The 13,715-nt window shown below is 40.6% G+C and overlaps 1 protein-coding gene across 1 annotated transcript; it reads right to left on the bottom strand.

Annotated features, from left to right (window-relative positions):
* Positions 1-545: 545 nt before the first annotated feature.
* LOC106604523 (CDK2-associated and cullin domain-containing protein 1) lies at positions 546-13,246 on the bottom strand. The gene is made up of 9 exons (XM_014199210.2): positions 12,782-13,246; positions 8,444-8,570; positions 6,475-6,577; positions 6,213-6,308; positions 3,053-3,155; positions 2,851-2,940; positions 2,450-2,588; positions 2,213-2,256; positions 546-2,083 (listed from the first exon to the last, which is right to left on the bottom strand). Exons 1-8 carry the CDS (start codon positions 13,101-13,103, stop codon positions 2,214-2,216), a joined length of 1,023 nt encoding a protein of 340 aa, XP_014054685.1. The 5' UTR covers positions 13,104-13,246; the 3' UTR covers positions 546-2,083; position 2,213.
* Between the last annotated feature and the right edge of the window lie 469 nt (positions 13,247-13,715).

Raw genomic sequence — 13,715 nt, 5'->3', positions numbered from 1 at the left:
ACCTGTCAAAGCACGACCACTCCACTGAATTAGAAGCCCCTTGTTGAGCCTCCGACACACTAGGGTTAACACAGCAGATTACTGGTGTTTATTAACAGTGCTCTCTGTGAACTAGCTGAAGGGGAGTTATCATAGAGCCCTGTCACCATTTGATCTCATAAATATCTTGACTAATGATTATATACACATACTGCATCATTCAACTCAGACATGCATGCGCAAATTTATCAGCATTCATAAACAAAGATCAAGCATTGTTCAAGGGAGATCACTGAAATAAAGGTATGTTGCTGGACCTCTTCTTTGATACTAACACATGAATTACTACTTAATGAATGCAACAATTACCTACACCCGAGTGTCTTGTGTTGAGGGTGTTGATTTTCTCCTGCATTGTTTAAGCTTGTCAGTGAAGCGCCTTTATTCGCGGTACTAATTAACTTTCAAAGAGAAACTCTGCCTGGTGTCATTAGTCCATCATTACTCTGCCCACAAGATCCAACTGCTGCCACCACCCCCAGTGATTCCACAGGTGATAATATACATCCTTTTCAAGATTTGTTTATTGAAAGTAAAACTGTACATAAGACAATGAGTGTGCCATCTCCAAAGATGAGCATCACATTACACTTAAAACAGTGCAAAGAGCTGTATCAAATACTTCCATTTAACATAAACCACATGTAACAAAGGTAAATCTGTGACAGTAACTACCGTACATTGATCATCACAATGAGACAGGATCTGTTTACGTCATCAGGAACTGGAGAGAACACAGGGATCATTTTAACTCCACCTACATCATTTGACATAATTATTGTAACCAAATTCGCAACAGTTTCAATAATTGATCCTAATCAATTGGCTCAGTGACTTGGTACAATGGGTAAGCTAATGCAGATACAGCAGCAACATGGAGAGACTGACACCATCATTTCTGGAGTCACAATGCAATTTTTTAGAACAGGGAATAAAAACATTGTGAATCATCTTTGGCATGCTTGGGAAATAGGATCTGGTTAAAAAACAAACGCAATAAAATATAAATGTTGTAGAAAGCAGTCCTTTAATTAAACAATTACCTACATAACCTATTCAGTTATAACCTAAACTTTAGGCCGTCATTGTAAATAAAAAATTAAAAATACTCCTATTTTGTATGCTAATGCTCACACATTTGCAAAATTGAACAGAACAAGCTTTGTTTCTGTTTCATACCCATTGAGAAATAAATTGTTATACAGGACATATTTTATCCTGTAAGTTCCAGATAAAGCATTGCTTAAAGTTGCCTAAACATTAAAATAGAATCAAATGCATACCTAATTGGGTATGTGCCACTGTAGGACTTTCTTAAATTCAAGAGGAAATGTTCCCACTCCCAGACCCTAGTCTTTCATTACAGACGTTAACATATCTGACTAATACAAAGTCACACAATTTGTTCCTATCCAAACAACTGTCAATATTAGTTACACAGACCAGACAGACAAAAATCAAGTGTTCTACACAACAACAGATGAGGAATAGCAGCAGACTGTCATAGTTACTGAATCAGATCAATAACAGATCAGGGAGGTCCAGGTTAGAGATCGTGTTCATTAGGCACAAAGCGGAAGAAAACGGACAAACAGAGGAACTACCTGCATTTGTTCAATCAGAAACACTCCTTTTGTTTTCCACGGCATATCCTAATGAACACGACCCATGATTGACACAGTATGTGGTCAAACTGGGAATCATGCCCCATCCACTTGGTTAATGGCAACTTGAATAGCCCAACAAAGCAGAGCAGAAGGCACACTTCAATGGAGAAAATAAGAACAAAGACATTAAACCACATAATACCTTAACAATAAAGAAGATGGATTCATCACCAAAAGCTGACAGAATCATTATGCACCATTATGAATTCACTGTGCTTTTCAAAAGAGGCAAAGAAAGCAGTGTCCACTACGACTCTTGCGGGTCAAAAACGAGCCCATGCTTATTATGCTCACCCACTGCACTCAGCATCAGAGAATCTTAATCGTTCAGTGTTTTGTGAATTTGGGTTGAGCCAGGTCAATGACTGTCTGAGCACCTGCAAAAAACAACAAAAGTTATTCATATTTTTGTACATATTCTTCAATAGACCAATTATAAGTCATATGCAAATGAAGTGACATTTTGCTATTCAATAGCAAGCAATGCATGTATGCATCATCCTTACTCTATGCAGACTCCTCGCTGGCTCTCTTGCGAGACTGGTCACCTCTGCAAAATAAAAGGAAGCATCGTCAAAAACCAGGGTTGTGTTCACTAGGCACAAAACACAAGAAACGGTCCAAAACGGGGATGTACTATCTGAACTTGTCTAATAAGAAACGCTCATTAACGTTTTTCTAAAGGACACTACCCTGGTGGAAGTATTATTATTATTTTTGCTAAACTGCCTTATAACACTCACCTGGGAAAGCCATTCAGAGAGAGCTCCATTTGTAGCTTCTGGTCATGAGCAGCATAGTCAGAGAGCTGGGATTCCACTGTCGGCGGGTTGATTTGAGGAATGAATCCAGAGAAGAGAGCTGGGGCTAAATGTGCCCAATCTGAAACAGGTAGCCAATAGTCATTATAATGGAGGTCATAACACATACAGGGCAGGTGTTTTATAGTGAATGTTTACCTCTCCAACTTCAAGTGGGAGACACAAATAGTGCTAATCAGAGTAATCTATATTTCTCACAGTTTTGATTAGTGCTACACTCGTGTTTGACAGTTACAGTAGTTCAACATTTCACTAGTGGATGTAACTATTTAGGTAGCAGCATGTGTTGTGGGATTTTTAAAAAGACAGAAAGGAAAGGGCACCTGGCCGAAGAGTATACAGGCCTTTCACGACGCTGGCCATTGTTGAAGGTCTGACTTGAAAAGGCATGGAATGGGCTTCGCGGAGAAGAGCTAAAGGAAAAACAGAATAAAATAATTCAGCATCAACACAATTTTACAAGATGTGTAATAAGCTAAATAGTTTGGGTTTGGCCTGCACAGTTGACCAGTCCACTGTACTCACGTATCAGCGTGTTCACATGTTTTTCTGCAACATGATCAGTAAAAAGCTTCATGAGATCTTCTCGCAGGTGTCGGTTTAGCTTCGTTTCAATGTAGAACTTATTCTTAGAAATGAAGAAGAAAAACATGCTCGTATGTAGGGTTGCACATTTTGGGGAAGTGGAGGTGGAAACTTTCCGTGGGAATAAACAGAAATATGGGAATTAACAGGAAAATATGGAAATGAAAATGAATACCATTTAAATGTAGATGTTTTTTGCACTGGATATATTTACCATATCATATGGGAGACAAACATAAACCTTTTACCTTTATCATAAGTAGACAATGGCAAATGATTCAATCCTTCCAATAGAAATAAAAAAACCATTTAGTTACGAATTGAACTTTAATTAAATGAGTTGACTCTTCACATGGGATGATTTCACTGAACAACAAAAGAAAGGGAATATCGAATGATCCACTGCATCTCCCAAAAACATTCTCAACAAACATCTGTAAAATGATAGTCTAGAAACTAAAGCTTTGGTTGTCTTCCTCTCAGGCTTCCATGTCTTCTCCCTGGATCTCCTCAATGTCCACCTCTTGAACATCAGACTCTGAGGGCTCATCTTCACTGTCCAACCTTGTTAAAGACGACTCGTTGTCAGGCTCAAAAAGCCTCATATTTGGCCGGATGGCCACCAATTTTTCAACCCTTTTATTGGTCAGCCTGTTGCATGCTTTGGTGTGTGTTCCCAAACAGAGACCAGTTGCGCTCTGAGGTGGCTGATGGTGGGATTTGGAGGTTGATGGAGGCAACAGCGGAAAGAGCCTCAGATCCACAAAGTCCCTTCCACCAGGTGGCTGATGAGATATGTTGGCACGACTGCCATATTGCATCTCCATCCCAAAGCCCTTGCTTGGTAGTGTACTGTACTTCGCCAGACTGCCAAGAACCATGCCCTCATCCAGGCCAAGGTGGCGAGACACGGTAGTGATGACACCATAGGCCTTGTTGATCTCAGCACCAGACAGGATGTTCTTGCCAGCATACTTGGGGTCCAACATGTACACTGCGGCGTGTATGGGCTTCAGGTAGAAGTCTTCACGGTTTTTTATGCATTTCAGAACTGCAGTTTCCTCTGCTTTGAGCAACAGTGAAGTGGGCAGGGCAGTATGGATTTCTTCTCCTACATCTGCAAGCAGTCTGAACATCAGACAGGATGGCATTGTCTCCCTCAATCCGTGCAATGGCTACTGCTATAGGTTTCAGGAGTTTAAAGCTACTTACCACTCCCTCCCAAAATACATCCAGGAGGATCCTCTTGATAGTGCTGTCCATATCGGCAGACTGATATGGCCATTTCTTGGAGAGACTCCTCCTCCAGGAGACTTTCAAACATGATGACAACACCACCCCAACGGGTGTTGCTGGGCAGCTTCAATGTGGTGCTCTTATTCTTCTCACTTTGCTTGGAGAGGTAGATCGCTAACTTGATGACCCTTTATATACCTAACCCTTTCCTTGGCTCTCTTGTAGAGTGTATCCATTTTTTTCAGTGCCATGATATCCTGGAGGAGCAGATTCAATGCATGAGCAGCACAGCCAATGGGTGTGATGTGAGGGTAGGACTCCATTTTAGACCAAGCAGCCTTCATGTTCACAGCATTGTCTGTCACCAGCGCAAATACCCTCTGTGATCCAAGGTCATTGATGACTGCCTTCAGCTCATCTGCAATGTAGGGACCAGTGTGTCTGTTGTCCCTTGTGTCTGTGCTCTTGTAGAATACTGGTTGAGGGGATGAGATGATGTAGTTAATTATTCCTTGCCCACGAAAAATCAACCACCCATCAGAGATGATTGCAATACAGTCTGCTTTCTCTATGATTTGCTTGACCTTCACTTGAACTCTGTCGAACTCTGCATCCAGGAAATGAGTAGATCTAGCATGTCTGGTTGGAGGGGTGTATGCTGGGCAAAGAACATCCATAAATCTTTTCCAATACACATTGCTTGTGAGCATCAGAGGTGAACTAGTTGCATACACAGCTCGAGCAAGACATTCATCAGCATTTCTCTGACTACGTTCTTCCATTGAGTAAAAAAACTTCTGATTCCAGGAGGACCATGAGCTGTTGCTATCGATAAGGTGTCTGATTCATCATTTTCACCTCGAATAGAAGTAGAGGGACTTTTGTCAGAGGTCGCTTGTTGTGAGCCCTGAGGGAACTTTATGCACTTGGCCAAATGATTCTGCATCTTTGTTGCATTCTTCACATATGATTTGGCACAGTATTTGCAGATGTACATAGCTTTCCTTCTACATTAGCTGCAGTGAAATGTCTCCACACATCAGATAGTGCCCGTGGCATTTTCCTGTAAAGATTAGAAAGAAATGAGTAAAAAAAATAACGAATACAATTCCATGTACAGATAAATAGTTAAGCAGTTAGATTAAACAACTCCTTTGTAAGATAGCCGTTTTAAAATGTAACATGTATGGAAACAGGTCAATTAACCCTCCCCAGTTAGCAGGCTGAAGCAAGCTAAAACCCACATGGTAGCAAAAACTAACTAGCAGAAATTGTTAACAAGTTAGAAATGATTTATACACACTTTGCAGTAGGCTACTATTTACAAGTTAACAAAGAAATCATGTCATATAAAATATAATCACCCCACCCAGTATTGTAATCAAAACTTACCAGAAAGCATGTAGTCCTTGGCTCAGACAGTGTAGTAGTGTGGGCTCAATAGCATTTAATTAGTGTGCAAGATCTTGAGAATCAAGATCCATGTGATGTGATGGAAGAATGCACTGTGCATGCAGAGGGTTGCAATTCCATTGAATTGGGGATAGTTTAACCAAAATATGCCACAAAACCTAGAATTGCCTTATGTGTATCCCACAAAAAAAGGTTCACTGTTATAAGCAAACTTTTGATGAATTAAAGCAACATTCCCAGGCTTAACTTCATGGAAAATGTCCGGAAAAATTCAGCAAATTTACCTGGAAGGTTTCCGACCCTTTGCAACCCTACTTGTATGAAAGGAGTATATGATTAAGTTCTGCCCTGAGTATTGACGGAGTAGGCTTCATCTGTATCCAGGAAACAGGCCCAAAAAGATTTAATGGAAGGAATATTCGAAGGATGAGCACTTCATCAGGATACATACCATGTAGATGAATACAGGAACAATGCATTGAAGAGCATCTGTGTACTGAGTCAGAGCAATGTTGAAATACTCAATGAAATTCCCTTGTGGAACAATCTGATAAAAGAGAATAAATGATCAGTGTTAATTTACTTTTCAGGTATTCACACAACAACAACAAAAAATGCAGTGAAAGGGGCATACTATCTGTACAATAAGAAACACTCGTTTTTGTTTTCCATTGCAAATCTTTGAACAAGACCTAGGTTCTGTTTTCACTTACTTGTAAATCAGATGAGACTTGTTGAAGATGGGTAGTAATCTTCAGCATCAAGTCTTTGTACAGTAGCTCTGAGTGCTGTTGACAAACACACTTGTACACGTAACTGAAAAAGGGAAAGGAAAATGACCATTAAAACTTTAACATATGTGACCAACCAGCTCGATTCGGTCTTATGAGCAAATTTTGAAATGGTGTTTTTTTACATTGGATAAAAGTAGGGATCAGAGCTAGAAATTGGTATATCATACAATACAGTTGAGGAACAACAGGAAAGTAATTCTGCTTTCAAAGTTGATAAACTTGTAACCTCACTTTTGAGAAAATGGCCCTTGAATGTTTTGGTAGACCTACTGGAGAGCTCTTCTTTGTCTACACCCATTCAGCATCGTTCACAGCCTCTAAAGCCTTAGCCCCACCCATCTCTTTAAGAATTCACATATGAGGCCATGTGCTAAACAAACAAATATTTCAAGACGCTCGTAAACGCAGAGCGTTGTCAGATTGTCAGTTCGTAAATTCGGAGCGTTCAGAGAGCACACTGGACGCTCTGGCCGAGGAGTTGGGTTGATCTGAGCGTTCTGACCTAACAGCAGCATTCAAGCACCAAAGCTAATTGGCAACGTTGGCTAGCTACTTCCAAACACAAATGAGATAACAGCTCACTCTGACCATTGTACTCGCCCTAGCAGAGCTGGTTAGGCTGTTTTTATGTTATCCAGAGCATTGATAACAGCAACTGTTCTGCTGACAACAATTTAAATCAGGCCTTTTGCCAACGTTTACTGCCACAGGACATATTCAACGGGTGTTGAGCGTTTGTAAATCTGTCACTTATTCTGCGCTCTGGCACACTCAGACGAGAGTGCTCTGAAATCGGAGTAGATAGCCAGAGCGAAATTACCAGCTATGTCTATCGACAGTTGACGCAGTGACATCATTACCATTCTACTGAAATGGTTACTTGCATAGTGGAGTCTTTTGTTTAGACATTTAGCTTGCTAGCTAAACAATGAACCATAATCCCAACTCCTAATGTCACTACCCTGTATGAATCTGCATGTAGCTAACCAGCCAGGTTCAATGTTAGCTAGCTAACATTAGGCTATAACTAGCAATGTAAATGGCTCTGAGATAAAATAATATAACTACACAGAACATACACAATGTTAGGTAGTGAGCCAGCCAGCCAGCTAACATTAGCTAGCTAGCTAGCTAACAGTACACTAACTTGAAATGAAAAGACTTTGACAAAATTAGAAATGTGCAATATCTGAAAATGTAGCTAGCTAGACTATTTTACCGGTATACATGGATGGACGCTTCTCCCTCTCTATCATGGATGCTATGGTTGTCCTTAGTTTGAATCCGGAGACAGACGTTTTATATATATGCATATTTGAAATCAAATCAATCTCCTTAGCTATCACTCTAATTCTAAAACTTGGTCCTCCAGAAAGTTGAGAGCAACACTTATGCAGTTCTGCTACGTGATTTTTTTAATATATTTTTTAAAGCTGCGTTAGAAAGAATGACCTACACATACTGACCAGCTCATGTTATAGACAGAAGCATGCTACATGTCTGACCAATCCAAAACTCATCTCTCGGCATGTCGAGCCCACTCACAGACTTTTTCTGTGGCTAAACTAACTAGGCCTGTAATTTAACAATTTTATTTGTATTTACAGATGGCATACATGTTTGTTATTAAGGCACATGAAAGTTCACACGTTCTACAAGGCATTTCTGGCCAAAAATGTATTTCGATTTTTTTTTAAACTACATTTTCGTTCAAATGGCTTTCCTGTGAAGTAGTGATGCGTGACATATGCCTAGTTTCCTGAAACTAGTCACAAATGGCAATATCTCCCCTCAGAAGTCTCACACATGAGTAGTACAGCAGTTCCATGTCTTAATTTCTTTCAAAGCTACATAAGATATCAATACAGTCAGACAGTTTGTCTCTCACCTGTATATCTGCTCATATGAAATGGAGATGTGGTCCATGGGGTTTTGGATCAGCAGGTGGTCAATGGCTTTCTCCAGGTTCGGCCAGTATGTGGTTCTATAGTCCTCTTCGGTCATTGCATTCATTACTGAACCACAAAATGATAAAGATTAGGTTATTTCCATAACAACACGAGCCCTAGCTCTGCCCTGACATGACAATAAAATGAATTCCAAACAAGGACTGTCCGACTGAACAGTACAAGGGTCATTAGCTGAGGAATGCTCAACTCTGTTCTCTATATATCGAGGCAGAGTTGAGCTTTAATAACTGGTTGTGGGATTTGATAGCAACAACATTTAGTCAAATTCAGCCAATTCCTCTAAAAATGTCAAATCTGAAAACGCTTCTGCGGGGTGCTGAAATTCATACTTCTAATAAAAACGTATTTAATACAACCACCAAATTCTTCCTCATTTGTGTTGCTCAGCGCATGTACCAATTTAGCTGAGGAGCCCTTAACTCATTTGTCTTATATTTAGGCGGAGATGAGTTTTAATTACTGGTCATCAACTAGCAACAACTTTGAGTCATCAACATCTGTCGATTCTTGTAAAAATGTCAATTCTGAACACACTTCGCTGTACCCATCTTTGTCCTGTACAACTGCAGTGCTTCCACAGTGTGGTGAAATTCAAACTTCTAATAAACTTTTATCGAATACAACCACCGAATGTTTCCTCGTTGCTCGTACTACGTAAGCCGAGATTCAATTGGGTCCGTGCAATCCAGTATCCTTGGGACGTCTCTACCCTAAACCTAACTTTAATCCGTACCTTAACCCTTACCGTAACCACTTAAATATTTAAACTTCAATGGGGTAGGGACATCAAGGATCCCGGATAGCACGGACCCAATTGAATCTCAACAAGGAAAAAGTTGGTGGTTGTATGCGCTAAAAGTTTTTGTTAAAACTTGGAATTTCTGCACCATGAGGAAGGACCACAGCTGTACAGGTCAAATATAGGTAAAGGTAAGAATTTACTGACGGTGACTCAATGTTGTTGCTAGCAAATCCTACGACCAGTCATCGAAACTCAACTAAGCCTCTATATAAAGAGAACGGAGTTGAGGGTTCCTCAGCTAGTGCCAATTGAATCTCATCGTACGTAGTACGAGCAACACAAATGAGGAACAAGTCAGTGGTTGTATTCAACAAAAGTTTATTAAAGTATGAATTTCAGCTCCCAGTATGGACCACAATTGTACAGGTCAATCATAGGTAAGCGTTTTCAGAATTTACATTTCTACAAGTAACGACTGAATGTTTCTATTGACCCAGGTTAATTCGACAAAATCAATGTGGCAAAAAAATTATTTGCAACGTGTAATTGAGACGGCAGATATAGGAGACATTTTCTAAAGACAAACAACATTTTTTTAGCCTCCCTACACTGGCTTCCTGTTAAGGCAAGGGCTGATTTCAAGGTTTTACTGCTAACCTACAAAGCATTGCATGGGCTTGCTCCTACCTACCTTTCCGATTTGGTCCTGCCGTACATACCTACACGTACGCTACGGTCACAAGACGCAGGCCTCCTAATTGTCCCTAGAATTTCTAAGCAAACGGCTGGAGGTAGGGCTTTCTCCTATAGAGCTCCATTTTTATGGAATGGTCTGCCTTCCCATGTGAGAGACGAAGACTCAGTCTCAATCTTTAAGTCTTTACTGAAGACTTATCTCTTCAGTAGGTCCTATGATTAAGTATAGTCTGGCCCAGGAGTGTGAAGGTGAACGGAAAGGCTGGAGCAACGAACCGCCCTTGCTGTCTCTGCCTTGCCGGTTCCCCTCTCTCCACTGGGATTCTCTGCCTCTAACCCTATTACAGGGGCTGAGTCACTGGCTTACTGGTGTTCTTCCATGCCATCCATGGGAGGGGTACGTCACTTGAGTGGGTTGAGTCACTGACGTGGTCTTCCTGTCTGGGTTGGCGGTGCCGCCCCCCTTGGGTTGTGCCGTGGCGGAGATCTTTGTGGGCTATACTCGGCCTTGTCTTAGGACGGTAAGTTGGTGGTTGGAGACATCCCTCTAGTGGTGTGGGGGCTGTGCTTTGGCAAAGTGGGTGGGGTTATATCCTGCCTGTTTGGCCCTGTCCGGGGGTATCATCGGATGGGGCCACAGTGTCTTCTGATCCCTCCTGTCTCAGCCTCCAGTATTTATGCTGCAGTAGTTTATGTGTCGGGGGGCTAGGGTCAGTCTGTTACATCTGGAGTATTTCTCTTGTCTTATCCGGTGTCCTGTGTGAATTTAAATATGCTCTCTCTAATTCTCTTTCTTTCTTTCTCTCGGAGGACCTGAGCCCTAGGACCATGCCTCAGGACTACCTGGCATGATGACTCCTTGCTGTCCCCAGTCCACCTGGCCGTGCTGCTGCTCCAGTTTCAACTGTTCTGCCTGCGGCTATGGAACCCTGACCTGTTCACCGGACGTGCTTGTTGCACCCTCGACAACTACTATGATTATTATTATTTGACCATGCTGGTCATTTATGAACATTTTAACATCTTGACCATGTTCTGTTATAATATCCACCCGGCACAGCCAGAAGAGGACTGGCCACCCCTCATAGCCTAGTTCCTCTAGTTTTCTTCCTAGGTTTTTGGCCTTTCTAGGGAGTTTTTCCTAGCCACCGTGCTTCTTTCACATGCATTGCTTGCTGTTTGGGGTTTTAGGCTGGGTTTCTGTACAGCACTTTGAGATATCAGCTGATGTACGAAGGGCTATATAAATACATTTGATTTTGATTTGATTTTATCTGTGGGACAGGGGTGTTTTTTATTTTGTCTAACTTACTTTACTGTGAAAAGTGATGGAAACTGTTTTTCTAATAAATGATGATTGCCGAATACTTCTGAAGGTACGTGGGGCACGTGACGCAACTATAAACTCTACTCCACATTTAAAGATGCACTATGAACAGCTCTATCAAATTGAAATATGGCACCTCACCTAGATTTATAAGTGTATGTATGTCCCTTAAGGTCTTCGTGATATTGTACACCCTAGCTCAATTGTCCATTGTATATAATCTATATATACTTGCGTTCCCTCATGTACTCTCTGTATTGATTTGTTGTTAATAAAAATAATAATTAAAAAAATACATTGCGCCCTTTACGTAAGATCAAGGCCAATGACCCCCCCCACACACAGAATAAATCCCTTTCCTGCCACCCACAAAAAATAAATAAAATAATTATAAAAAAATGCACTGAAGAAATCGCGCCGCCATTTCCTGGTTGCTAAAAGTTCACCTATTTACAGTTTGTGACAAAACAAGCAAGTACTGTGTAGATAATCATTGCACCATCTAAACCACTGAAATATTTTCCCTTAACCAATAATATTGTACTTTCAGCTGGTGTACAAAACTGAAAGTAAAAGTACAAAAACGAAACTTAAGAGGAAGCATATTAATATCCAACATAGAACAGATCAACTGCTTCTTAGACTTGCTTTCAATGAGAATGACAAATCTATAACACACATTTCTGTGAATTTTGGTCAGATCCCCCAAAAATTACATATTGCAGATTGAATTCTAAATGCCAACTACATGCAAAATCTACTTTTTCAACCATACAAATAATGTTTCTTTGTTGTACAACGATTATCCTGACGCCTAAATTGCTTTTATGGTTGGTTGGCAAGTTTCACCATCCAATTATTTCAGATCTACAGGAGTGCAAGTGTCACCATGGCACGAACCATGCCGATATGTTGGCGTATGAGAATTTAGAACATGGGAAATATTAGTCAATTAATGCATTCTATCCATGCTCGCTTTCGCGGGATACCCGAGACATGAAACAGATAATACATTTGCGACCGTCTGCATGTCCTAATGCACAATTTGCATAAACGGATAATGGAAACACTTCAACCACTACATTTTTATTTGACACCTGGTTGTTGTTGGTGTGACGTCATTACGTCTAGCTGTTTTTATCGACAAGACAGTTCAATAGAAACGCACCGTAGCAAGCAATTGGCGCATCTGTTTTCAAAATGTCGCAAAAAAATAAAAAATAAATTACTCGACAAGTTAATGGAAACATAGCTAGTGTTGTTGCTAACAAATCTCTAAACCTAATATCAAAACTTCGCCTCGATATAAGAGAACGTAGTTGAGCGTTCCTCAGTTAAAAGGTCATAATAGTACTTACTATAGCCAACTTACTCCACTGGCGTTTAGGCCAAAGGCAAAGCCATGGAATATTTGCATGACCAACTACATTCCCATCCCATATCAGTAAGTCAAAAACATGATAAACATTAAACACGATGCTTTCAACTTACGAAACTTTGAGGCGGAGTTCAGGGTCAGTTTCCCTGCGATGGAAGCTGGCGATGCACTGTCAGTCTCGCTGGTGTCACTGTTCACGCTGCTAGAGTCTGAATCCACGAACTTTGAACCACTGCTGGAACGGGAACAAATATTTGCGTGGTTCTCCTGCGCCGCTACATCTCGCGTGCCCAGAACCGGAAAAATTGGTAGGGTCTGGGGTTCATTTGACAGTTCGGTCCTGAGATAGTGGACTTGTCCACTGGCACGGTTTTCACAGTAGTTATGGTTGTGGTCGTCATTTAGACCAGAACTTTCTTCTTCCATGTCCTCCATGCTTTAACCTTTCAAGTTGTCTAATGAAAATCTTCATGAATTTGAAGTTCGGTAAGAAGAATGTTGTTTTTAGAGCACCATCGCTTTTGCACCTTGTACACTCTAGCTGCTGTATGGGGAAGTAAATTAAATGTTTTACGACACTTTGCAGCATTTGCTTTTAGGCAGAGCCTTAACTGGCGATCGTCACTAGTTACCACAGCCACAAAGTCAGAAGGCCCACCTACATAAACCAATCAGATGAGGGAGTGTGGTGACGCGTATGCCGGTTTCCGGTTCGTTGGAAACGACCAATGACAGTTTTATAATTATTATTCTTGATGACTTTTGTTTTTTATGGGAGAATGTGCTGCTCGGTTTCCTTAACCATAATAACTATAAATAAAAAAAATTTTACCTCATAAATCTAACTGTGCTAATGGTAAACTTTCATATTCATAAAAGTAAATTCACTAAGAAAAAAACACTGTGTTTTCTATAGGGAATTCGAGACCATTCAACATTCTTCTAATAAGAAATCTGTGAAAACAATCAATATGTGTGTTTCTTTTAAGGTCTTTGTATAATCTGTAATTTGTTGTACCCCCTAGCATATGTTATCATTGTCTATCT

The sequence above is a fragment of the Salmo salar genome, chromosome ssa01 (genome assembly GCF_905237065.1).
Source record: "Salmo salar chromosome ssa01, Ssal_v3.1, whole genome shotgun sequence".
NCBI classification, from domain to species: domain Eukaryota; kingdom Metazoa; phylum Chordata; class Actinopteri; order Salmoniformes; family Salmonidae; genus Salmo; species Salmo salar.
The sequence above is the reverse complement of the archived record's forward strand: the minus strand, read 5'-3'. Positions and strand labels throughout refer to the sequence as shown.

What these genes read in the sequence shown, in the direction of transcription:
- LOC106604523 (XM_014199210.2), bottom strand. Translation starts at nt 13,103, where the DNA reads ATGGAGGACATGGAAGAAGAAAGTTCTGGTCTAAATGACGACCACAAC. An exon ending in TCATATGAGCAGATATACAG is followed by an intron (nt 6,578 to 8,443) that starts GTGAGAGACAAA and finishes TCCCTTTTTCAG; the next exon opens with TTACGTGTACAAGTGTGTTT. An exon ending in TCTCTGAATGGCTTTCCCAG is followed by an intron (nt 2,257 to 2,449) that starts GTGAGTGTTATA and finishes TTTATTTTGCAG; the next exon opens with AGGTGACCAGTCTCGCAAGA.